Consider the following 27,694-nt stretch of genomic DNA (forward strand, 5'->3'; position numbering starts at 1 on the left):
CGTGAGTTTGTGTGTCGATTTGCGTGTGTGTTACCTGTGCGCATGTATCAGTGCGTTGAAGGCCAGTCCGTCTCTCCAGCTGGAAGAGAAATCCTGGACGTTGACTCCAGCGTAACCCGATGTTTTCCTCTGGCACCAAATCAACAAAGCTTCTTTTGCCGATACGTGGACGTTGCTCGAGCCCGAGCCCTGATGACAAACACAAACAGTTGAACAAAAAAGGAAAAAAGGACAGAAGACAAGGGATGAAAAAAGAACACAAGAAGAAAAGGAATAGGGGAAGGAAAAAGATAAAAGGAAACTCATCGAAGGAGGGAAACGTAAAAAGGAAATAATGCAAAAAAGAAGGAATGCAAAAGGATGGAAAGAAAGGTAGGACAGAAGAAAGAATTAAAGGAGAGGAGGAAACAAGGAAACGAAAGAAGGGAATTATAAAGGGAGCAAGAGAAAAAGGAAAGAAAAAAACATGAAAAAGGAGAAAAAAGAAGGGAGAAAGAAAATGAGACAGCAGGAAGTGAGGAAAGGAAGACAAAACTGCCAAAGGAACAGAGGAGGAGAGTTAAAGGAAGTTAGGCATAAGAGCAGGAAAGAAAGTTGAAGGAGGAAGGGTTTTGAAAATGAGGAAAAGAATGTAAGAAAAAGAAAGGAACAACATAAAGGAGGACTACAGAGAAAAGGACAAAAAAGAAGGCAAAGACCTAGCATACCTGTTCCAGCAGGTTGATGTTTCCAATCTGGAACCTGAGGATGATGATCCACAGCAGACCCAGGATCAGCGTGCGGTCACCATCCACCACGTTTTCAGGACCGATGGAGTCCACTCGAACCTCACGTATGAAAAACAAGTTTAGTAATGATTGTTTCAGTGCCATTGACTGCGATAGACGTCCAATTTATTAGGACTGGGAGCATAGCTGGGTAATAAGTCATTACATTTACCTGAGTAACTTTATGCGAAAAATGTATTTGCTGCTTTACTAATCCATATTTTTTACTTTTACATAAGTAGATTTGTGAAGAAGAAACACGACTCTTACTTTATCCTCTTTATTCTGCATATTAGATTTTACTTTTTTTCCCCCATTTTTTTTTTTTTATTGCCAAGGACGCCAAGATGTTTCACCTGTTTCACCAATGAGACGTTGCAACAATAATCACATTAATCTGTTATACCAGTCCGACTCAAGCTTGCCGTTCCATGATCAAGCTGGCTTGTTCAATCACGTGGCATCTTTAAAGCACCTTAAAAAATTAAGTATATGACATAGAGTGTTGCCCAGTTTTTATTTGGCACCGATTGACCATTGAAAACCGGAGATATGATCCTTTTAATTTCATAAAAGGAACTACGAAGGAACTATTCATTATTCTAACTAGGAACTAATTTTCTCTCTTAGAGGGCACTCATGCTCTTTGGACGAATGATGCGTCAGTCCTGTTGATTTTTTTTTTTTGTTTCGCCGGACTTTTCTTTGTCTTAAGGTGATAATTACAGATACACGATAATTATTGGTCCAATAATTATCGGTCCGATAATAGGAATTCCCAATAAATCCAATAACATTATCAATAGGACCGATAATATACGTATAATTTTGGCACGGTGTTGGCGGATTGGGATGTGTGCGTTTGTTTCCACTCCTATTTTGCCAGTACAACGTGTCAGTGACTGTGTGTGGTTTGGGAAGAGGGAGTTTTACAACAAATCAAGCGCTCCTTTTTTGTGACATAACAATCAACTGACTGCAGTACTGTGCAGAACGGCTGGCTAACAAAAAAACTAGCATGGCATCGGTAGTGTGTGATTTGTCAGTGGAAAACGCTTCACTTGCAATTTGTAACACATGCAAAGCCGAAGTTCCACGAGGAGAGGAAAAGTTGTCGAGCCACAACACATCTTAATAAACCACTTAGAAGATCACAATCGCTTCAATGGTGTTTTAAAGGAGTACGAGGACGCGCGAGCTGCGAATGAAGCTGCTCATCCCAGGTTCATCATTCCAAGCCGCCGCCACTTTTCAGATGAATGTTTACCGGCAAATTATGATGAGATTGCCACACTTGTCCATACTTAGATCGGCAACCATGCATGCACATAAATTTCACCACGGACATATGGACGTGTAATGTTTGTCCTGTCAGCATGCTTGGTCTTACGGTGCAGTGGCTGGATAAGGATTTCGTACTGTACAGAGACAAAACCTCATGCTTAATTGAAAATGGGTTCACTCACTGCCGTTTATATGGATTATTATAAGGCAAGCCATTAATGCTTTTTGTTCTACCATATTTGATAATGAGGAATGCGCTTTCACTAAATGTATAACTTGTTTAAGTGTCATAGTTATTTACTTTTGGATACTGTGAAGACACTGAAGAGTATTAATGCACTTTTTGTTTCAGTTAAATTTATCAACATTTACCTGTAAGTATTTCTTTACTGAATCCTAGCCTTGGCTTATGCAAAGTTTTGTTACTGTTCTAGAGGCCTAATTTTTCTATCATTGAGTGATGAACCTTACTCTGGCAATTAGCCAATGTTTGCATTTTAAAGTGTTATTTTTACAAGTTATTGAGAGGCCTTTTGGTTATTGATAGGCTTGCTGTCCCAAAATTGCCAGGTTGTTTAATGTACCAGGACCACAACTGTCTCCTCTCCTCTAGCACCAAATATTTAATCTGATGACAAAGCACAACACCTGTTGGGTTTATGTTTTAGTTCAGTGCTTATTGTTCAGGGAACACCCCTTCAATGACATTGACTAATTGATTGTGATTGACTCAAATTATAATTATTTTTAAAAAAAATAATAAATATTGGCACTTTATTTGAAGTTGAGACTTCTTGTCTTTGTTTTCTTCATTATAATAATGTTCATGTCATCCTGAAGAATCTGGTTAGGTCAAAGGCAAATTTATGTTGAATCCACCACTAGTTTTTTTAACTTCCAGGGGTTAAAAAACTGTGAATATACACTACCGTTCAAAGGCTTGGCGTTGCTTTATCCCCAAATTTTTGAACCGTAGTGTATCATATGGGATTTTTCATTATATACAATCCGGTTCAAAAGTTTGGCAACCCCAAACTTTTGAACGGTAGTGTACATTTAAGAATTATATATTTACTATCGGTTATCGATATCAGCTTTGAGGAGCAGGAAGTTATCGATATCGGTATCGGTTTCAAAAAATGGATACGTGCACCCCAAGTGATAACGTAATAGGTTATAGTACAGTAGAATGATAATAGTTCATATCGATTACTGTGCAGAGAAAAAATACCATTGTTTAATAAAACAAAAAAACATCATAAGCAGTTACTCTGAATGTTACTCATTACTTTGGTATTTTATTCAACAAATACTTTTTACTACTTGTGTACATTTTTGGATGACTAATTTTACTTTAGTAATATTTTGAAGTAACGCTACTCTTACTTGAGTACACTTTTTGGCTACTCTACCCATCTCTGGCTGGGAGGAGCACGGCATCAATCAGATGATTGTATTGAATGACATACAGTATAAACTTTTGTTTTGAAGCCATGTAGTGGCATCCAAAGGCAATAACAAACCTTTTAGGCAGGTTTCAACAACAATACAGTACTCGTATCTTAAAGCACTATTGTATCAAATTTGTCACAGCGTTATTCTACAGTTTATGCTTCTACACATTGTGATATGTTTGGACATGAAAGGTTTCTTAAAACGTTTTGGATTTTCTAAAAATATGATGAAATTGGACTGTAGTTGTAGAATAAGCCTGTGACAAATTTGATACACTGGTGCTTTAAGATACGAGTACTGTATTGGAAAGCCAATTACATGCAATGACATTCTTTGGCCACCGGGGGGGGGCACTGCCTTTCCTAACCCCACCCAAACTGCGTATGATCGACACTGATTTTGTACAAACCAAAGGTAAATATTGTGTAATTTGTCCTGCTCATTTTGCTGTAAAATAGTGTGTTTTATGGAAAAATAAACATAATACAAATATATCTTTCAAAAACACGATGTCTTTCAATAAACTAAAAAAGTTCTGTACCAATTATAAAGCTACTATTGAATCAAATTTAATTTTAGTCTAAGGAGGGACAGAGTCAAAAACCTGGCCACGGGACCAAGGACATGCCGCGAAAACACTCAATATAAAACCATTATGACTAAACATAGTAATATATCATATTTTTTAGTAGGTTCGCCTTCATGCCTTGGAAGTGCAGCATGAGTGTTTTATTTATTTTGTTTTTGTTAATTTTTTTGTTTTTCCTATTTCTGCCTGGGACACAAATTCTATGATAGTTGAGAATCACCCCACCCCACCTGATGTTGCAATACCAAAAGTGACCACACGTTAACGTCGTTTATTAAACACACTGCTCGACGTAATGTGGGTGTGCGTGTATGTGTGTGTCAGGTATGATTGGTGACAAACCTTGCTTCTCAGGAAGTTAATGGCAACGCCATTGTTCTCCAGGAAGTGGACCCTGAGTCTGCGCCGGCTGGGCGGCGCCAGGGCCTTGCCGGAGATAAGCTCCAGCAGGCGAATCAGAACCACTCCACTCTTCAGCTCTGTGTACACGTCTGTCAGATCGGCCTTCTCCTGTGCGCACACGCACAGGATAACGTTAGCCAAGGCTTTGAGCTACACTTCCACATGTTGACAATTAGTTTGACATGTTTTGACATTTACTTCCAAAATAAAATGTTTCCCAAAGTGTCCGACGGGAAGGACACAGGTCATCCTACAAGAAGATGCCTCAACCAGACTTCCCGCCACTGTTGCGCAACTTCCTGTTGGAACGCGTGGCTACACTAAATGTACTTAAAAAAAAATTTTTTTTTTTTTTAATTAACAACAACAACACGACAGAATAAACAATAAACACAAAAATAGATAGAAAATAATAATACAAACCATAAAGCCGAGTTGGCTTTGTGTTGACATTTTTGATGGATCGGAAACATAAGTAAAAGATTTTTAAATCTTATTTTTTAAAATCTAGGCATCAGTGGGTTAATTCAAAATTCACATATATAAAAACCAAAATAAACAACCAAAAATGGGAATCTATTAAATTCGAAACATTCATTTGACATTTACATTTTTTATTTATTTATTTATTTTTTGCTACATTTAATTCATTATTGCTGTAGCTTTTCTTTTTTTTTTCAACATATTTAAATAAATGAAGGTGCAATTACATCAAAATTACAATAAATATAAAATAGTTTAAACAGAAAAAAAATACTTAAACATATACAAATATTGAAATAAGTCTGGGAAAAAAACATTCTGAAATGTTTACATTTAACTTTTTTATTCTGTACTTGTTTAATTTTTGCACTCTGTGTCACATTGTTTTAAAATTCAAAATGTGCAAGTGAAACATCAAAGTGAAAAATTGCTGAGTCAGTACTGCTACCTTACGCCGCTTGTTGTCAAAATATTAATAAAATGCCGATCAAGTGGTTTCCGTGATATGTCAACAGAGGCCAGTGGAAACCCGGTATGATGTCACAACTTCCAACCATGTGGACCCCCAAATTAAATATCCATATTTAAAATCCATATAAAACAGAACATTTATTGCTAAATAAATGATCATGTTTCAGTGCCGTTGACGGCTCTGAACAAGCAATCCAATTAGATTGGGAGGGCTGGCAGTGATCATCCCATGCCGACCCTCCGAGTCCAAATGTGTAAATGTAACTGTGCTAATGTGACCTGGTTCTTGGAGAAGACACTGTTGATCCACTTGGTGAAAGTTTTCTTTTGAACAATCATCCTCTGCTCCTGAAGCTCTCGGACACGCCCAGCCCCATCCTCCTCGCCCTCCATACTGATTGGTCGTCCTAAAGATTATTGGTCATCATCATCGGATGGTTACCATCAGGTGCTTTGAGGTGACTTTTCCGCTGTCACCTGATTGTTACTGACGGAGCACTTTCCTCGAAATCACGAGCTTGTAAACCTTACACACACTAAAAAGGACTATAAAGTGACAAGTACACTTCCTTGTGGGACTCTAATGTCAGCTATGCAAGCACTACATGTTCATCTTTAACATTTAAGACAATCTACAAAAATTGTGAATTTTCTTAAATGACGGGCCTTCATTTAGAATGACTGGGTGCAAACTCAAAATCATGTGCATTTACTTCATGTTTCTTGCTAAAACCTAATTTTTCAATGCAAGATTGAAGATTAGGTAAACAGAAATCAGACTAATTACTCCCCGTTTGCGATTTTTAAAATGATTTTAAAAAGTAAAAGAATAGTAACCATTTTCTGTTTATAAAAACAACTTTTCCACCTTTATATTAAAAAGAAATACTACGATGTGGGCTATGACAAAGGCTTTGACACAACTGAGGTAGAAATTGAAATAGGATACATGAAATGTTGACATGTAAAACTGCAAAAACAACAACTAGCAGAACATGCAAAAAGATTACCTTTTCTTCGCCAAATGATCCAAAGATGTGAGCATCTACAAGAAACTGCAAAGTAACTGTCTTGACTATGAGCGAGACCTTTGCATCCATTTACAGCATTTCTAGCATCACCTGACAATAGCAGCACACACACCTGAGTTAAAGTTCACATAGACGTCCAATCCATTTAGACAAAATACGATGGTCGCACTAAGGAATGAAAATCTTTGCTCGTCTCAATCCACTAATAAAACTGTTTTTTTATATATACATTTTAACTCATTCAGTGCCATTGACTGTGAACCTTGTCCAATCCATTTGGACTAGGGCTGGCAGTAATTATTGCAATTGCCATCAATTGCATTCACTGAAGTGTATGAATCACATAAAAACATTCTCCTAAATTAACTTTGTTCTGATCAACATAAAAGACAAATATGTCAGCAAGCGCTCAGTCCTTATGAGGACAAATTTAATTGGTTAAAGAATCAGTACCATTGCTAATATTAACAAAGGTTTGTGACGATTAGGTTGACATATTAACATATTAACATTCTGAAATCTGATTGGACTAAAACAAAGTGCAGACAATATAAACGCTAAATAAAGGATAGATTACATGAAAATCATGCAGACTATTTGGTTCAATACTGATCATGAGCAATCAAGAAAGGAGAGGAGTACAAATATGATTTTTTTATTTAACGCTATTTAATCTCTTTGTCAAAGCTTTTATTGTGAAAAGACAGGCATAGGCAGAAGGCACGAATGTACTGAATGCACTTCCTGTCCTATAAAGACATTTTGGTGGTTTTTCCATGAGAAGAAAATTTGGAGGAATTTAGAGAACAAGAAGGGAAAATAAGGACGAAGAACAATAACAAGAAACTTACATGAGTACATAAACATGAAGAGCAACAAGACAGGAAAAGAAGAAAAAAACGAACATAGAAAACGAAGATTGAGAGCAAAAAACAGAAAAACATGGGGGGGGGGGGGGGGGGGGGGACCAAGATGAAATGAACATCTGGATAAAAAAAAAAAATGAAGAGCAAGAACCAGAACAACAAAAAAACAAAATGAAGAATATGAGCAACATGAAAAAAGAGCAAGAAGAATATTTGGAGAGAGATGGCTTTGGTCCAAGCGCAGAAAAAACGGCGAATAAGCATGTTTTTCTGTGAATCCCAAAGAACAGGTTAATTCCAAAACTTTCTCCATGGAAAGAGTTGCAAATTATGGAAGCATATTATTGCCACACACACCCAAAAAAGTTGAAATCATGTTTTAAAATGAAGTTTTTGCATACAAGTATCACATAAAAGGTGATAACATGTAAAACATGATGCGTAAAAATGTTTTATCTTATAAAACCTGATAACTATCATGTATTAATGTGAAATCAATCAAGAATATTTGGACACAAGTCCTATTTGATTTTATGGTCACATCCTTTTTAGGTAGTAGGATATAGGTAGTGTGCTCAATAACTGAAATATTGCCATGTGAAAAACTAAGCATTAAAGTACATATCATATATATATATATACTATATGTCTATCTAGATACATTTTTTTAAAACTGTATTGGGGTGGTGCTAGCGGAGAGTTTGATACCAGTTGCGATATGACCGCCTGCTTACACCCACGAATGAAACCCAGCGCAACATCAGGTATGCTATCTAGTTCCTCTCCTCGCCCACCCAGGCCTCTAAGACTCTGCCAGGTCCACCATGCTCCATCCCTGCATAGTAGGACATCAGCAATGAACAAATGCCTGAAGCATCGTCAACCAAGTGTACTGCTGGAAAACGACAGAAAGCAAAATGCTGGAGGATCATAAGTCCATCTATTAGAAAAACGTTTAAACAAATTTTAATTAAATTGATTATTAAAATTAAAAATGAAATTTGATGTGCAACTGTCATATCATGTGCTGACAGTACAATGTGGTCCGCTTCATAGATGTTAGATATCGGGCATCTAAAAACGCAACTTTACTGTCGTTGAAGTTGCCGTTATCTGCTACTTATTAATAAGCAAATAATTAAAATAAGTGTTTATAAAAGTTCTTGTGAATTAATAATAGTGAACCCTCCAAAATAATGGCAGGTAAAAAAAATAAATTAAAAAAATCATTAGATCAATATTAACGATCGTCGATAAATCAGGAGAAAAATAATTGTTTGGGACAGCCCTAAATAGAACCTAAAGAATTATTTCAAAAGCGTTAGCTATTAGCTATGCTTCTGCTTTACAAAATGATCACGTTTTTATATAATAATAATACTGTATTTTTCAGACTATAAGGCGTACCATCAATTTATCATTTATTTTCATACAGAAAGCGCACCTGATAAGGTGCATTAAGTGCACTGATGTACTACATTTGCTATCTTTTAACATTGTAATTATTGGTTTATGGGCTTGATAAATTAATGGGGCGGCCTGGTTCAGTTGTAGTGTAGTCGATCCCCAACTCAGAGGTTGTGGATTCCAATCCCTGCCCTGATGACCTTGTCCAAGCATCCTTGAGCAAGATACTGAACCCCACGTTGACCCTCATTTTGCGTTATCAGTAGGTAAATAAAGCTTTGGCGTGAAAGCGCTTCGAGAAAAGCACTAAGTCCATTTTACCATGATGAATGGGTGTATTGAGCGCTTTACTAAAATAGTGCAATATAGTTATAATAGATTTAAGAGGTTATTAGGCACAATCAGAATCCATACTAAAGCACACTGGATTATAAGGCGCACAATCAATTTTTTGAAAAATAAAGGATTTCAAGTGTGCCTTAAATTCTGAAAAATATGGTATGTAACAAAGTGCTAAATATAATGTAAAAATGTCATACTGGTCTTTTTTAGGTGTGGGGGGGGCAGCAATATGCTTCCATAGCCAATTAAAGGAGGCGAGCTAGATTAAATTTTTTTTTTTAGTCTTCGGCATGGTTGTAGAGTGCCTCGGCTTCGCAGTGCTTGCGGTGGGCAGGGGGTACCAGGTGTGGTGGCAGCTCGGTAGGTAGCTCATAACCTTCCAGCTTAACTTTGATAAGATGTTGAGCCAGCGCGAACTCCTCGTCGTCTAGGCTGCCGTCCTGGTCACAGTCAGCCAGCTTCCAGATCTTTCCTAGCACGGTATTGGGAAGCCGTGAGTTCATCATCTCCTTCTTAGCATTGACGCCGCTGATCTTGCCATTGACTGGCATGAGCGTGTAGAAGATCTCATCATAGCGATGCTTGTCCCGGCTCACGATCCAGTCATCTGCGTCGGCACCGGCGCTGATGCCCTCACCGTAACCGCGGCCAAATGGCCCGTCCTGGGAGCCCTCGAAGGCACCACCTGACACCATGGCCGGTGGCGCCTTGGACTCCTCCTCGCGGATCATCGCCATCAGACCGGCGATCTTGGATGCCAGCATTTTGTCCACGGACTCAATTAGTTTCATCTTCAGAGACGGGAACTTGCTGAAGTCGTAATGCTGGAGCATGTCCTGGGTGGAGAAAAAAAATTCGGACTGGGTTGTACCATTTTTTTACTGTACTGTAGGATTATTTTTTTAATATGAAATTTAATTGTTTCAAAAAATACATTATTTTTGTACATTTTTTTATGGCTAGGACTTGCATTAAAATTATGAATTCCCAAACTATATCCAGTTGACCAAATTGATATATTTTTCTGCAGTGGATTCAAACAGGGACCTTCAGATTTATTTTTCCTGCTATATTATAAAAAATATCTAAAACATTTTTTTTCTTTATGTTTTTTTCTTTTATTTTGGTAGGAACATGTGGAAATCACTCAGTTATGACCCATCAGCTCTTATTCAAGAATTTTGGGGAGTTGTTGTCAATTATTGATCATTTTTTCTATTCATATACCTGCATTTTGGTGACATTGGGGAAATCTCCTGGACTGATATGGTGCTCTCTTTGCAGGATAGCGTAAATCTCCGGCAGCCTCATGATAAGCTCCTCCTTCTTCTTCTCCCGACCAAACAGTGACGGCATCTCCTTCTTCAGGTAGCTGATGATGTACGCATGCACCTAGCGGTAAGAAAGGCGGGACAAAGTTTATCTCCACGCAAGGAGGAGGAGGTGGTGGCGACCGGGCGGCGCCGACCCAGGATTAACCTGAGGCAGGAAGGAATGTCCTCCCGGTGCATCGTGGGAAGGAAGGAGAAAGCGCTCCATCCATCACGACGCAAATAGAAACGGCAGCAGCTAATTGCGTCAGCCATTCTCCCGACAGGAGACGAAAAGCAGGAACGAGCTGATAACGTGTTCGCTTGCCTGCAGTTTGTCTTCACAAGAATATCTCATGTACCAGCGATTGGGCCGCCCGTCCCCATCATGGAATGGCACATAGTGTGCATTCCAGAAACATTTAGTGGATGAGTTAGGCGCTTCATTCCACTCAAGTTCAACTGGGAGGCCTGGCAGTGAATTCATGTTTTAGTGCCATTGATGGCGATAGACGCTTAATCAAGTTGGACTGGGAAGGCTGCAACGATTGGCCTATCACCGTCAATGTCAGACGAGTTAACTTCATTTTGTGTTAACCATATTTTCTGTAGTATAAACCACTACTTTTTTTCCTCTTTGAACCCTTTAGCGCAATTTTTCCATTAACCAACAACAATCAGTTTCCCAGTGTAGCAGCACATCATGGTAACAAACCTTTAGCTTTATTTCCTAGTGTTAGCATGCCCAAGCCTACATTTGTAAAAAGGCATATTATTTCCAGTTACACACCAATACAAGACTATTGGTGCCACTACAGGACAGATTTAGGGCTAACCATGGGTGGTTTGACAAAAGATTATGCACAGTATGGTACGAAGAGGCTGCTATGCTAGCACGCTTCTAGCCGACTTAGTTAAGGATTTTATAAATTTATCTACAAACAATGTAACTCCACAGTGTGCTACAACCAAGGTGTGTTGCTAGAGCTAGCACTGACATAGTTATCCCAGAGTTCCAGCTTGGCTTTGAAGAGGACTTTGTCTGCTGCACGTTGAAAGTAGTCAAGGATTTGGTTTTCTTGGCCCCTAGTAGTACTAGCCAACTGCTTTTTAAAGTGAAGTTTTTGTGGTTTCAAACTAAACATACTAGTGGGACTTGTTGACACAGCTTCATGTGAATGAGGAGAACATGTTGATGATGGTAACTTTGCTGGAGTGATTTTTAATCCATCAAATCTTTCTATGCTGCATCTTTCTTTGTAAACGTCCTATAATACAATGTGTAAACCTGCGGCTTATAAGTGTGTTTTTTCTTAAATTTGTGTGGTGCGGTTTATAGTCAGGAGCACTTTACAGTGATGAATTCATGGTGATTGTCAAGACTTTACAGTAAACATCAAATAATAAACTGGGAATGAACTTCATGGTAAAGACTTGTGGTCAATCCCCGTGCCACAGCCCATCTCACCTTAGCCAGCCTGGCCCGCTTGATGAGGTCATTGAGTTTCCGAAGCGCTGCGTTCCTGGGAAGACTTTGGATGTCCCGGAAGAGATCCTGAGACTCAGCCTCAAAGAGACGCCTGAAAGCCAAAGAGACAGCATGACGATTCCGACCGATCGCGTGACAGCTAATTTCCACCGAACCTGTTCTCTGTGTTCTGCAGAGGTTTGGCCCAAAAGGAACCCAGATAAACTCGCACCACTTCGGGCGTGTTGATCACTTTGCCCAGCGACCACATGAGGGCCCCATACACGCGCATTAGCTGCTGTGTGTCCACCTGCAACAAAACAGAACTGGTTGAGAAATGAAAAGTGAAGGTTTATTAGTTAAGAGAAAAGTGGTAGACTGCTGACCTGATCTGCCTTGTTGAGGACCACCCTAATCTTATCGTCTTGTCCTTTGAGGGCTCGAATAGCCTCGGAGAACTCGTCAGAGATGTCCAACTTGTGTGCGTCAAACAACAGGATGATTCTGTCCACGCGCTCGCCAAACCAACGCAGAACCTCAGCAAAGTCGTAACCTACGCACACACAGTAAATAAATTAATTTCTTGCTACTGTACTTCCAGGAAGCAAAATGTTACAAATTTGGGGGTTACGGTGCAGTGCACACCAAGATTAATGTAAATTTAATAAGGTTTGATTCATCAAAATGGAGCTTAACAAGCAAACAGTTCCTCCAAAAAGTCACGTTTTATGCTTTTCAAGACATTTACTAACCTCCAGTTGAGCTATACACACAAACAAAATGACATTTACTGCGCTAGCAAAAAAATGGTGTCATTTACGGGGGGGGGGGGGGGGGGGGGGGGGGGGGGGTTTATTACACGAAATTAAGTTTTTAAAAAAAACACTGAAAAATTGAAATCGGGCCATAAAAAAAGCAAAAACACTGTAGTTATCTGTGACGTTGAATGCATGAGTGTGCATAGCAGGTGTTGGAGGGGGGGTGGAGGGGGACCTGGCTGATTTTTGTCAAATTTGTGTCGGTGTCCTACTAGAGGTAGAATCAACCTTTTTTCCTGTTGAAGAAAAAAATTCTTTTCATTTGGTTCATTCTGAGTTATATACGTGTAATAACACCCCAAATTCTGTGTGAAAAACAATGATTAGGTTCCAAAATGGCTGTCAATTTAGAGTTTGTCACACTGAAAATGGTTGCCAATGAAAGACTATGAAAGTTCCTAGCTGAAATATATTGGACGTCTATCGCCGTCAGTTGCAGCTGAAATGAGTTAACTGCCAAATGATCCTAAAGTTGTCTCTTCTTCATCAATAAATTAAGAACGTGTGACAAAAGACAACGCTCTCTAGTGTCGGGTTTCTTTAGTGTCTTCATGTGTTTATTACAGAAAGCCGGTTGATGACTTCACAGTTTCCACTTCCTCTTTTAAAGGAAATGCCTTCGGTCCAACAATCCTGCTTCCTCTTTCAAGCGACGGTGACACAAAATCACGCGGCAAACATCAACGCGTGTTGACTCAAGAAAACACACGCACTTTCATTCATTGTTTGTCGCTGCAAAAATACATCCTGGTGCCTATCAGGACGTGGAGGTGGAGCTCGCGAATTGAGAGATATGGATCAAATGTCACTTGCTTGATTTTGTGATGTCATCACTCAGCTTGACTTCGTAATCGTGATGCTCGACTACATTCGTGTTCCTCTCTAAGTCAGTTTACAGCCAACTAAATGTTTCCAGATGGCTGGAATGCCCCGCCCCCATGACTCCACCCGTCCTGCTGAAGCTTTTAACTGATGATGTCATCAGGCCACATAGCACCAAAAAGCCACTCCGTTTTGACACAACAGCCGCTTTCATGCATTGTGTAAAAGGTAACGAAGAGACCGATGTGTATACAGTGGGGCAAATAAGTATTTAGTCAACCACTAATTGTGCAAGTTCTCCCTCTTGAAAATATTAGAGAGGCCTGTAATTGTCAACATGGGTAAACCTCAACCATTAGAGACAGAATGTGGAGAAAAAAAATACCCAGAAAATCACATTGTTTGATTTTTAAAGAATTTATTTGCAAATCATGGTGGAAAATAAGTATTTGGTCTATACCAAAAGTTCATCTCAATGCTCTGTTATGTACCCTTTGTTGGCAATAACGGAGGCCAAACGTTTTCTGTAACTCTTCACAAGCTTTTCACACACTGTTGCTGGTATTTTGGCCCATTCCTCCATGCAGATCTCCTCTTGAGCAGTGATGTTTTGGGGCTGTCGTTGAGCAACACGGACATTCAACTCCCTCCACAGATTTTCTATGGGGTTGAGATCTGGAGACTGGCTAGGCCACTCCAGGACCTTAAAATGCTTCTTATGAAGCCACTCCTTTGTTGCCCTGGCTGTGTGTTTGGGATCATTGTCATGCCGAAAGACCCAGCCACGTCTCATCTTCAATGCCCTTGCTGATGGAAGGAGATTTTCACTCAAAATATCTCTATACATGGCCCCATTCATTCTTTCCTTTACACAGATCAGTCGTCCTGGTCCCTTTGCAGAAAAACAGCCACGAACCATGATGTTTCCACCCCCATGTTTCATAGTGGGTATGGTGTTCTTCAGATGCAACTCAGTATTCTTTTCCTCCAAACACGAGAACCTGTGTTTTTCTACCAAAAAGTTCTATTTTGGTTTCATCTGACCATAACACATTCTCCCAGTCCTCTCCTGGATTATCCAAATGCTCTCTAGCGAACCGCAGACGGGCCTGGACGTGTACTGGCTTCAGCAGGGGGACACGTCTGGCAGTGCAGGATTTGAGTCCCTGGTGGCGCATTGTGTTACTGATAGTAGCCTTTGTTACTGTGGTCCCAGCTCTGCGTAGGTCATTCACTAGGTCCCCCGTGTGATTCTGGGATTTTTGCTCACCGTTCTTGTTATCATTTTGACGCCACGGGGTGAGATCTTGCATGGAGCCCCAGATCGACGGAGAATATCAGTGGTCTTGGATGTCTTCCATTTTCTAATAATTGCTCCCACAGTTGATTTCTTTCCACCAAGCGTTTTACCTATTGCAGATTCAGTCTTCCCAGCCTGGTGCAGGTGCACAATTTTGTCTCTGGTGTCCTTCGACAGCTCTTTGGTGTTCGCCATAGTGGAGTTAGGAGTGTGACTGACTGAGATTGTGGACAGGTGTCTTTTATACCGATAATGAGTTAAAACAGGTTCCATTAATACAGGTAACGAGTGGAGCCTCGTTAGACCTCGTTAATAAACTTGAACTTGACTTGACTAACTTGACGTTAGACCTCTTTGACAGACAGAAATCTTGCTTGTTTGTAGGTGACCAAATACTTATTTTCCACTCTAATTTGGAAATAAATCCTTTAAAACTCAAACAATGTGATTTTCTTTTTTTCTCCACATTCTGTCTCTCATGGTTGAGGTTTACCCATGTTGACAATTACAGGCCTCTCTAATCTTTTCAAGTAGGAGAACTTGCACAATTGGTGGTTGACTAAATACTTATTTGCCCCACTGTATGTGTAAGCATACCAGTAAAAAAACAAAACAAAACAAAAAACAGGGTATATTATATTTATATATTATAGCAAATTATATACTGCATGTCAAATAAAGTTAAAATATATATTTTTTTAATGATAAAATAAATTACATCAACAATGATGCATAAAATAAATACGAATAAATACTAATGAAATAAATGAAGCAAAATAGAAAAATTCCACATACCTCTGCTGATGCGCTGCTTCTCTCCGGAGAGAATTCCGGGCGTGTCGATGATGCTGATGCTCTGAAGAACCTGATTGGGCATCTGCGAGCAGATAAACCTAAACACACATACAAATCAACGGCGAGTTTGTTATCGGCTCATCCAACAGTTGTACAACTTCGTGAAATCGGAGTAATCTGTGGGGCTTTCTTAGTGTTGACACTAAACGTGCTATGAAATACTACAGTAATTGACTTTAAAATAATAGACAACATTTTTGACACAAATTCATCCAAAAAAATGGAATCCATTAGAACAGTCTTAATAATGAAGGTAGATCTGAATAAGTCTTCCTTTCTTTGCTGCCTTCACACCTCCCACTAAAAAAAATCTCCTAGCAGAAGTTGATGTCTCAACCTCAATGAGCTGCACAATTTTGCAGTCTGCTAGCATGCCATCCATAGGCTTTGTATTCTGTGGTTACTGTGTGACCATTCTGTCATTTTATCAACACGTACTAGCTATTGCAGCACGAGAAAGCTGAGCAGGATCATCAGTTATGGTTGAGATGTCACAACCAGAATTGCTGAAAAAAACTGGGTGTTGCCTGATGCATTGTTTTGGATGGAATACCTATGCAATTGTAAAAAGACACCAAGATTTTCCTCCCTTACCTGTAAAATTACAGTAGTGGAGTCCTTTTCATTTCTTAGGAACTAGGTTACCATTGTGGTATTTTGATTTTAAAACAATCTCACTGTTTCTTCATAAAAATGCCATAATCACAGCTTCTGAAGTGAAAGCTACACTAACTAAAACTAGGGAGACTTTTTAACATGGCAGCTCACGTTCATGTGCTGTTTGTTTTGGCACAAGAGACAGCGTTGTGTGTAGTTACACTGTTTGCCCACTCATTTATAAGCACAGGACGTCCAATTTTTACTGGGAGGGTTGGCAGTGAATGATTGCTCCTACTCCTCCCAGTCAAAATGGATTAGACGTATAGCACTGTCAGTGGCACTGAAAGATGAGCTTTCACAGCCAGTCCTCCCACTTTAAATGAATTGGACATTTATCATTGTCAATGGTCAAAAGAGTTAAATATTATGAAATTAACAAAAACTCAACTTTAGTATTATTGGGAGCTATAATTAACTGTATTTACATAATAATTTAAATCTTATTGCCTTGGTTTTATTAACATTTTATTCATTGATAAATGTATATAGTCATAAAAAATACAATCCCTAGCAAAAAGTGTGGAATTACCAGTCTCGGACGAGCACTCACTCATTTTATTATGTAGACGAAGCTCAGATAAAAAGCTTGAAAAAAATAATGAATTAGTTCAAAACTGCAACTCTTTAGCATTCGGAAACACTATAAGAAATGATTAAAAACATTGTAGTGGTCAGTAAATGTTACTTTTATAGAGCAAGTGCAGGGAAATCAATATAGAATCACTCTATTCTCAGGAAAAAATATATGGAATCATGAGAAACAAACAAAGAAATAACAATCAAAACACATCTCTAGTATTTAGTTGCACCACCTCTGGCTTTTATGACAGCTTGCAGTCTCTGAGGCATGGACTTGATGAGTGACAAACATTCTTCATCAGTTTGGTGCCAACTCTCTTTGATTGCAGTTGCCAGATCATCGTTGCTGGGTGGAGCCTTGCTGAGGAAATTTTTTTCAATTTCCACCACAGGTTTTCAATAGGGTTGAGATCTGGGCTATATGAAGGCCACGACATTGACTGGATGAGTCTTTCTTCAAGGAATGCTTTAACAGTTTTAGCTCTGTAGCATGATGCATTGTCATCTTGGAAAATGATTTCATTATCCCACATTGACTGGATGAGTCTTTCTTCAAGGAATGCTTTAACAGTTTTAGCTCTGTAGCATGATGCATTGTCATCTTGGAAAATGATTTCATTATCCCCAAGCACATTTTCTATTGAAGGGATAAGAAAGCTCTCTAAAATTTCAATGCAAACTTGTGCATTTATTGAAGATTTAATCACAGTCATCTCCCCAGTGCCTTTGCCTGACATGCAGCCCCATATCATCAAGGAATGAGGGAATTTTGATGTTTTTTTAGGCAGTCATCTTTGTAAATCTCACTGGAACGGGACTTAACAAAAGTTCCAGCATCGTCACCTTGTCCAATGAAGATTCTTGACTCATCACTGAAAATAACCTTCATCCAGTCATTCACAGTCCATGATTGCCTCTTCTTAGCCAATTGCAGTCTTGTTCTTTTCTGTTTAAGTGTCAATGATGGTTTCCTTTTAGCTTTCCTGTATGAAAATCCCATTTCCTTTCGACGATTTTGCACAGTCCTGTCACATACCTTGACTCCAGCTTCCTCCAATTTCTTCATTTGTCTTGTTGTACATCATCTGTTTTCAAGACATATGGCCTCTAGTTGTTTGTCATGACGTTTGGATGTCTTCCTCGGTCTACCAGTATGCTTAACTTTAACAACCTTGCCATGCTGTTCGTACTTGGTCCAGATTTTTGATACAGCTGACTGTGAACAGCCCACACCTTTGGGCAACCATATGTGTAGTGTTACCTTCTTCAAGAAGTTTGATAATCCTCTCCTTGGTCTCAAGAGACATCACTCTTGTTGGAGCAAAGATTCTTGTGAATCCACTTGGTCCAGCAGCCCTCCGAGGTGTGATAACTGCTGACTAACGAGCAGATCTAATCTGAGGCAGGGGCCCAATTAAAGAAAGGAAAATGACTGGGTGTGTCTGTATTTTCTACTCAAAATGGAGTGTTTCCATATTTTTTTTCTTCAAAATTGAGTGATTCTATATTTATTTCCCTGCACTTGCTCTATACAAGTAACATTTACTGACCACCACAGTTGCCACGTTTACATGGAGCCAAATATTCCAATTACAATCGAAATATTTGTTCAAACCGAATAAATGTGTTCCATATAAACACCTCGTTCAGAATGAACAGGCCCAAACCGAATGGAATTTCATTCCGATTCAAAGGGGTGGAATATTCCTTTTCCCAAACCGATTAGAAGTAAAATTATATCATGTAAACAGGGAAGCGGAATGGTGTCTGGTTGCGTTCTTTCTGCGCATGCTCCGTACTGACGTGGTGACGTCACTCGGTGACGTAAGTAACGTCACTTGCAACATGGCTTCCAAGCACACGCACAGCGCACCCACACAACTTTTTAAATGAACGGCGTATCATTCTGAAGTTTTGTTTCCACTCGAAAAGTTAAAACAGCAGCTGATCTGACGATCGATCTCCATGTTTTGCAACGTGACGCTTTGTTTTGATTCATCTGCGCATGTCAGACGGCAGTTGTCAAACGTCCTTTCGGAATAAAGGCAGTCACATGTAAACGCTGGATCGGAATAGATGAAGTGACATGTAAACAGCTGATGTGAAATTTCCATTCGGAATGATTTGAATCGGTATGAATAAAAGTCAGCATGTAACCGTGGCTAGTGTTTTTTATTCATTTCTTTTAGTGTTTCTGAATGCCAAGGAGTTGCACTTTTGAACTCATTCATTTTTTTTCAAGCTTTTTATCCGAGTTTGTTCTACATAATAAAATTTCTGAGTGAGTGCTCGTCCGAGACTGGTGATTCCATACTTTTTGCTAGGGGTTGTACATACATACACACACTCATATACATATATATATTAAAAAAAAAAATACAATTAAAAAATCTATACATATAATATAATAAATGTCGTCCACTCATACCAAATGTTAATATTGTGCCCTACATGACCCAAAATGTGATGTTCACCTTTGTGGAGGCCAGGTGGTTATGAGGTTACTTTTTTTTTTTTTTTACTGTACCAAAAACACAGTTTCCCTGGAATGTGTTATGGAACACAATTTTTAGCATTTAGTTAGCGATTAGTTGTTTCCATTTCTATTGAGGGAACTTTCATACCTTTAGGGAGAGCACTTGAGGGTTTGACAGAAGAAGACAAAGCTAAACATTGTGAACTCCTGCTCAACTCACGCGGTGACCATAAATCGCGTGGCGGTCGAGTGGCAGGCTGGCAGGCGGGAAAAAACATGAGTTTGATCCCGCAGCATGTGACGCACAAACGCTTCCCCCAGAAACAATCGCTACAATAGGTGGAGTGTAACGGGAGGGGGGGGGGGGGGGGCTCTGTGGTACAAGATGGGCGAAGAAACGCCTTACTTCCCGGAACAAATATTTCTGGATGTAGGAAATGCAGTTCAGACCTGAGCTGTCAGCTAAATTTAAAATGCCGGAATGTGCACGGTGAAAGGTGAGGATGCATAGTGATGATGCCACATCCTTTGTGTACAACAAGGCTATCACAAAATTATTTTGTTGGTAATTACTGTATATTTCCTTTTTTTTTTCCAATACATTTTATAATAAATACACTGTTTAAGAAATACCCCCCAAAAAATAAACAACAGGGGATTTACAGTTTAATAATAATAATACATTTTATTTGAAGGCGCCTTTCTGGCACTCAAGGTCGCCTTACAATCATTTAAAACATTTAAACATATTAAAAGTGAGAAAATGAAAGTATAGAACGTTTAAGGAAATTTAAAATACTAAAAGAGATATATGGGCAGTTAAAAAAAACAGAACTTATTGATTATTGTGGATAGGCTAGTCTAAACAGGTGAGTTTTGAGTGAAAAAGGGGAAGGGAATCTGTGTTCCTGAGGTCAGTCGGTTTAGAGGTTCAAAATGAGCAACTGGAAATTATTTAGGACAACAACATCGCTAAATGATTACTATGAAAATATTTGTCATTTACAGTATTTGATAATCTATTAGTTGAATCATGATGGGATCTTTTGGTGTGCAGTCAGGGCCCAAAAGTCCCTCCCAGCTGGACTGTGACTGTCACATGAACTCAACTACTTTTAAAACTTAAATACTTGTTCCAGAAAGTTTTCCCAACTATATTATTACTTTCATGTCCATCAGATTTTAGCCTCTATTTGTCACCATGTCCATCTAATCTGCCTTCACAATCTGTACTGTAGCACTGACTGATAAAATTTAAACTACACCAATAAATGAACTATTTTGTTACGCTATCAGTTCTCAGATTCACTCTCACATGGGCAGCACTCCAGTGCCTCTTTGTACTGTTGCAAATGCTTGACTGGTTGCTTACCTGTTGAGGAATGAATTTCCGAAGGCATTGAGCTTCCGGAAGGGCTTCTTGGGATCCACCACCAGGGCATTACCAGGAACGACCCCTTCGCTGTCACCATACATCACGGCAATGAAACCGTCAGTCGTGGGCTCAGGTCCAATCCGCATGCCCGGGAAGTCCTGTTCCAGAAGATACCTGCCAACAAAGGAGCGTCCTTTCAGCAAAACAATTCCTGACACACATCAAATAGGTGTAAACAAAAAAACATAGTTGACCAGTAAAAAAGCATGAAAATTCAGTTGAGTACAAAAAAAAACATTGTTAGTGTAATTTCAACATGAAGGAAAGATCTGCAGAGGGTGGTGAAGACTGCACAGTACATCATCACTAGGATGATGCTGCCATCCATAGCTCTACACCCAGCGATGTCGGAAGAGGACAATCAGGATCATCAGGCACTCTCATCACCCCAAACACAAACTGTTCTGCCTACTGCGTTCTGACTGTCAGTACCGCAGCATCTGTGCCTGCCCCAGCAGGCTCAAAGACAGTTTCATCACTCAGGCCATAAGTCTTTTAATTGCAAATAGCCTGAACATTTTGCACAACCCGCCTCATTTTACAGTATACACTTTTTGTATTTCTGTCACGGCCTCATTTTACACACACCATAGTGTACTTACTGTAAAATTTAGGCTGTATTCACATTCATATTTCTATTTTAGTTTAGTATTCTTTTTCTATTTTTATGTTGATTGTCGTGTGTTCCTTTTGCAGTTATTGGGAATGACAGATACAAGCATTTCACTGCCAAATTGCTCATGTAATTTTAGTATGGGACAACAAAACTTTTGAAACTTAAATCACTTTTGAAAATCGCTGGAAGGATTTATCTGGTTTACAATCAGGTAGGTAACACGTCCAAGACTGTCTTCAAGTAAAGTCAACCTTCCTTCAGAAACGTTCCCAGAGTGATGTAACATAAGATTTACAGATTGGGCCTGAAGTCACCATACACTTCCTTTTTTCAATTTCGTTTTGGTCGCTTGGCAAATTTCTCAAAACAGGATGTTTTTTTGATGAACTAAGCCATGGAAGGCCTCCGACTACCACGCCTCATATAATGCATGATCAAGACCGACCTGACCGAGACTTGCCCGAAATCGGTAATCAGTGGTTAAGAAAGGATAGAGAATTTACAGTCGAGACCAAGACTAAAACATGAGTTGCCCGAAGTTGCAGAAATTAGGTGAAGACCAAGGCTTTTGGGAGTCAAGACCAAAACAAGACCAAAGCCTGAAAGAGACGTGTCCAAAATAAGAATTCACAGAGATTAAGTGAAACTCAAGACTTTTTTGAAGACAAGACCAAATCAAGACAGAGACTTGACTAAGATCTGCCCGAAATCAGGAATCAGTGAGATTAAGTGAAGATCAAGACTTTATAGCATAAAGACAAAAACCAAGGCAAGACTGAAAAGTGACTGAGACCTTCACAAAATCAGGAATCGCAGAGATTAAGCAAGATCAAGACCCGACCAAGACTTGCCCAAAACTAGGAACCACTGAGTTTTTGTGAGAATCAAGACTTTATGGAATAAGGACCAAAACTTGACACAAACTCAAAAATCACAGATTGAGTGACAATCAAGACAGAGACCTAACCATGATTTGCCAAAAAACAAGAATCACTGAGATTAGTGAGGTTCAAGACTTTTGGGAGTCAAAACCAAGGCCAAGATAATCTTTTATGAATCAAGTCAGAGACCAAACATAGATCTTCAAAATTTATCTTGAACAAAGACCAGTTTCGACTGTACAATGCAATACATATAAAATCGCCAACATACTATGGAAAAATCCACTAACACGCAAACGTTTAGCAGCAGTAGTCAGCATTTCAGCACAGTCAACAGATATTTGAAAAGAAATTATTTTACTACAATACTTCCAAGGTTCGAATATTAGCAGTCAACCACCGACTAATCAATCGCGTAGCCATCTTGTCGGCAGGTCACGTGACTCAGCAAGCTTCCTTTTGGCATGATTCCTCATAATCCTTCTGGTTCCCATGATTCACAGCATTCCAGCAGAAAAGGGTGGGCCTCAGTAGTGGTGCAAGTACACACAATACAAGAACAGCTCATTTTTCTCTGCAGCTTGGATTTGGAGATGGTGTGCTGCCAAAAAATGTTACCACACATGCACTCGCACACATACACAAAGACAAAGATTTCGTCCCTTAGTCGGAAAAAAACATTTCACATTCTGTTCACACTTAGTAGTTACTTTACAATAATACAACCTGAGTAAATGTAAAAGTAGTCCTCCATACAGTATACGTCCTTAAGTATTCAGTGAAACATTAGCTGCCATTGACAGCAATAGATGGCAAATCCAATTGACTGAGAGGCTGACAGTGATTATTCCCAGTGCCTGAAAGCGTTCAATCTCAGTGCTTCCCTGTCAAAATGGATTTGATGTCTATTGCTGTCAATTGCACAGAAACATGAAAATGGTCATTCATGCAGTCCCTCATTTGAATAAATGACAAATACAGTATAAGGTTTCACTGAGGACAATAGAAATCAGACTTTTTACTGTTTTTCTTTTTTTGTGTATTTAATTTTTAAAAATCAGTTAAAAAATATAGAATACAAAAGAATATCATTTTTCCTATTTAATTAATTTAAAAAAAAAACGTAAATAAGATAATACTTGCTATGAAGAAGGAAAAAAAGGGGGGGTTGGATCATTTAATGGATTAACCAACTATCAGAATAGTAGTCGATTTATTGATTCGTCAATTAACCATAGCAGACCTAGCTGCCATTTATGTCCAAGCTATTTGGCCAGGGCGATCACTGCCCACCTCTATCTGTTTAAATGGATAAGTTTATAAGTCTATCATTCTCAATGGCACTGAAAGGTTTAAAAATCATTCTTTTATATTAGTTGCATTGGTATGGTAGGAATAATATTTGTTCCACAGGGGCAATATCTACCTTTCAAATTTTTTTTATTATTGACCAATGAGAGTTATACATCACAGGATGCCATTAAATAACATTATGTTTATTTCTATAATTATTATTAAATCATTTAATGTGTGGTTTTATCATTATTCTGACTTATTTACTTATTTTAATCAATATAATATTAATGAAATCATTCACTACCACTGACGGTGATGAACATCCAATCCACTTAAACTGGGAAGGGTGGCAGTGAATGAACATGCATCAGCAAGTATACATGAACGTTTCTGAGGTGAGAGTTTATTGTTAACTCTTTGTCTACGACTGACAGAGACAGACGAAACACAGTTGCTATAAATATTAGCTGTTTTTAAATTGATCACACAGTAACTTGAGGATTTCACCACCCCTTACAACACTGAAACTAAACACATCAACAACTTACCTTCTGTTCTAATGGCTTTAATGTTACTTCATAAATTAACTCATTGACTCGCTGTCAGCCCTCCCAATCCAAATGGATTGGACTTCTATTATCGTCAATGGGATTGAAACATGAACATTTGATGCCCGGCTGAGATGAATTTGATGTCTATGGTCCTTTTTTATGGAACATGCAAACTTTTGTTTTTCCTTTATAAAAGCTGTAAGTGTTTAGAGACTTGGCCTTCTGGATCCCTTTTATATACAGCAATCTTCATCATTCACAGATGAACCCTCTTAGCCTGGATTAACCCATATTACAGGTACCTCTACATACCAAGTCAATTTGTTCCAGGACCTTGTTTGTAAGTCGAAATGGTCGTATATCGAGTAGGATTTTCCCATAAGATTACATTATATTTCTATTAATTCGTTCCACAGCCCGAAAACCTACACTAAATCCTTAATAAATGCTGCTGGTACCATTGCAAATAGCAATTACACAGAGCAAAACAAATAAATTATGAATAATTAATTGTAATAATAATAATAGTAATACTAATAATAATAATAATACATGTAGGCTGTAATAATGTAATGAATCAGGTTCTAATGCGGCGGTTGTATTTTGCGTAGTGTACCTGAACGCACTGCGTGGCTGACTTGACAGAGTAAGAGAGGACTTTTTAATTTTCACTTTTCATGTTCAGCTGCAGCAGACAGTTGGTATGTTGCGTTGCACAAGTTTTGAAATAAATGATTAAAAACCTGACGAAGCTGGCGATTTAACCACAATAATAATTGTCACCTTAACTTTTATAAAGACTGGTGAACGGAGGTCAGAGGAGGACCGTCGAGTCGTAGACATTCTACAGCCGTATTGTCGAGCAAGTTCAGGGACGCGCACACCTCCCTCATATTTTTCCTATCATTTCCATCTTCATTTCACTATTAAGCCTCACCTTGTTCCTTTTTTCGCCACCTGCAGTAACATTATTGGAACTCATGTTGATTTCGCGCACAAGAAAATCCACCGTGCGTCCGTCTTGCTATTGCGGGAAAACAAACTGCGGCGCTGTCGTCGGATGTAGAAACAAATGCTGAGTCGGATGTCGAAAAGATTGTTTGTGGAGGCGATCGTATGTCGAGGTACAACTGTATATGGTCATGGGGAATCAACTAAAGTCTTCCCAAGCAGAGCTACTTCAGTCATCTGGTGAAAATTTTAATATCGCAATATATATCGCAACCACCCTCCCCGGTCAGTTTTTTCCAATAAGTATTGTTCAGCCCTAATTTGTAGCGAGTCTAGCAGAGCAAAGGTTGTGCTTGTGTGTCAAGTGCACACATGACATTAAGGAAGTGCAGACAATGGGGGTGTCAACAAAGGGAGGTCCGTCATCAGAAAACCAGAAAGTGACAACAGGAGGTCATTGAGGTCCAAAATGAGTGTTCGAAAACAACATGTGCACCCGCACGTGTGCTAACAAATATGTGAAAAAGTTGACTTTCAAAAAAAAAATGTTTTTACAGCTGGGTGCTGAAGCTGGTCAGTGGACCCACGTGACTTCATCGCACACACAAAAGCCGAATGAAAAATCCAATTTAATAAGAACGCATTGAATAATGGGTATTGATTAAAGTTTACAACTCGGACTAGTACAACTTGGTTAACGTTGGTGACGGCGGCGTGTGTCTAATAACTTTATTAGCAAGCCTGCTTGTTCATTTATTGCTATTTTTTCTTCACGAATTTACGGAAGTCCACGACGCTAACGGAGTGAACTTTGGAGATTTATTCATAGAAAACACGGGTTTGGTCTTCTTTCAAAGGCGCCGAATTGAAGATTACACTTTTAGACACTCGATGTGCATTTTCCCCCGTTACCAAAGTATTGACGTCGCTGAAAAGGGGCGATTTAAAACCGAGCAAATTCTCCGCGAAGTCTGGCAGTTTCCCTTACCTGATGAAGGTGGTCTTCCCGGTGGAGTACTGTCCAACGAGCAGAACCATGGGCTTGCTTTGGAAGTCGGCCGGCTCTAAGGCAGGCGAGTGGAAGTCATGGAAGAGGTAAGTCTCCTCCAGTGGCAGTAGTTTCTTGCTGTAGAGGCTCTGCAGACCCTCGGTGACGGTTTGGTACATCTCGCCCTCCTTGTTGCGGCCGCCCTGCTCCTGCTTCACCCAACTGAACATCACCGAACGAAGCAGGAAGACCACAAGAAGAGAGAATAATAACAAAAAAAAAAAAAAAAAAAGGAAGAAGCAGCCCGCGTGCCACGGGATACAACTTCCTTCTTCTTCGACCTTCACGCTGCTGGCGGACAACTGGGACTGATTGGACCACCTGTGGACGCGCATTAACAGTGCCGCCTCTGTCACGACGTGCCCGCGCACGCTCTACCTGCGGAAGGGCGGCGGCCCTTCTCAACCCCCATTATTAAAAAAAAAAAAAAAGAGAGGGGGGTGTTATAAATATATATGGGGGCTGGGGGTGGGTTTTGAGGATTTTGTTGTTGACAATGCAAATTTTGCATCATCCACGACCGTCGCCATTTGTTGAAAGACATCTTGGCGTCCCCTAGAGGACAAAAACGGGAAGACACAGACACACGATTACGCAAGGAGTGTTGCATACGTACCATACTTTATGCTTTATTGCAGCATGTCCAAAGTCGGCCCGGGGGCCAAATGCGGCTCGTGGTCAAATTTCATCCGGCCCCCAGCCTCTGTCATAAAATCAATAACGTCTAGCCCGCACACAGACTTCATAAATTGAATGAAGTGGCTTACACACGAAATGTTGCTCCTCATTTAGCACTTTAAACATTTATTGCCAAATGTATCACATTTGATACACCTAAAATTTCATGATTTTGAGACTAATTTAGAATTTTGACATTTCTTTTTTTTTTTTTTAAATAATGGATGCAAGTCAACACATGCATCTGCAGGTTCCATGAGAAAAAAAAACATGATTTAGCATGGGTTATAGATATTAGAGTGCTTATTACACATATTCATTTTGACTTTTCTTTTTACAAATTTGAAAAAAATGTTTCATTAGGACCTTATTTTTCAAATTTAGGGATTCTCTGATAATTGCTTCATGTTGCAGGTATTTAAGGGCTAAGCGACATTACCCCGTTTCACCCATTACTTCCATTTTCCTAAAATGGTCACACACAATCAACAAAAAAAAGAAAGTTGACTGTGACGGCCGACGCTTCAAAAGATAGGTGGAAATTGGACTATTTCTTCACTATAATAGGCAACAACTGTGTCTGCCTCATTTGCAAAGAGACAGTCGCTGTTTTTAAAGATTTCAATGTGAGGCGATATTACCAAACAAGACACGCTGACATGTATAACAAGATTACAGGGAAGATACGCAGCGAGAAATTGAAGCAACTTCAAACTAGTTTAATTTCACAGCAGCAGTATTTCGCAAGAGCCCGAGAGTCGAAAGAGAACGCCACAAAGGCTAGTTGTGAGATTGTTGAAATTATTAATTGACTAAGCCCATTAAAAAAATAATAATAAAGCAAATGTGACAC

General features: G+C 39.2%; 2 protein-coding genes across 2 annotated transcripts in view; both read right to left on the reverse strand.

Annotated features, from left to right (window-relative positions):
• sptbn5 (spectrin, beta, non-erythrocytic 5) overlaps positions 1–128 on the reverse strand; it is a 41,366-nt gene extending 41,238 nt beyond the window's left edge. Inside the window, exon 1 of the mRNA XM_057859601.1 lies at positions 35–128. The gene's annotated coding sequence lies outside the window, so the exon portion shown is untranslated. The remainder of the gene's footprint in view (positions 1–34) is intronic.
• Positions 129–7,121: 6,993 nt separating this feature from the next.
• On the reverse strand, positions 7,122–26,423 carry ehd4 (EH-domain containing 4). The gene is made up of 8 exons (XM_057859603.1): positions 26,104–26,423; positions 20,758–20,934; positions 15,611–15,708; positions 12,262–12,428; positions 12,052–12,185; positions 11,876–11,987; positions 10,325–10,489; positions 7,122–9,933 (listed from the first exon to the last, which is right to left on the reverse strand). The coding sequence occupies exons 1-8, from the start codon at positions 26,331–26,333 to the stop codon at positions 9,376–9,378; spliced, it is 1,641 nt and encodes a 546-aa protein (XP_057715586.1). The 5' UTR covers positions 26,334–26,423; the 3' UTR covers positions 7,122–9,375.
• Between the last annotated feature and the right edge of the window lie 1,271 nt (positions 26,424–27,694).

This window comes from Corythoichthys intestinalis, chromosome 15 (genome assembly GCF_030265065.1).
Source record: "Corythoichthys intestinalis isolate RoL2023-P3 chromosome 15, ASM3026506v1, whole genome shotgun sequence".
Lineage (NCBI taxonomy): Eukaryota > Metazoa > Chordata > Actinopteri > Syngnathiformes > Syngnathidae > Corythoichthys > Corythoichthys intestinalis.

Bases quoted from the DNA above. Each gene is read 5' to 3' on its own strand.
- ehd4 (XM_057859603.1), bottom strand. From the start codon at position 26,333: ATGTTCAGTTGGGTGAAGCAGGAGCAGGGCGGCCGCAACAAGGAGGGC. The intron at 11,988-12,051 runs GTTCGGTGGAAA...TTTGGCTTTCAG, and splicing joins CTGCAGAACACAGAGAACAG to GCGTCTCTTTGAGGCTGAGT. The intron at 10,490-11,875 runs GTGAGATGGGCT...TCTTACCGCTAG, and splicing joins AGCGGGCCAGGCTGGCTAAG to GTGCATGCGTACATCATCAG.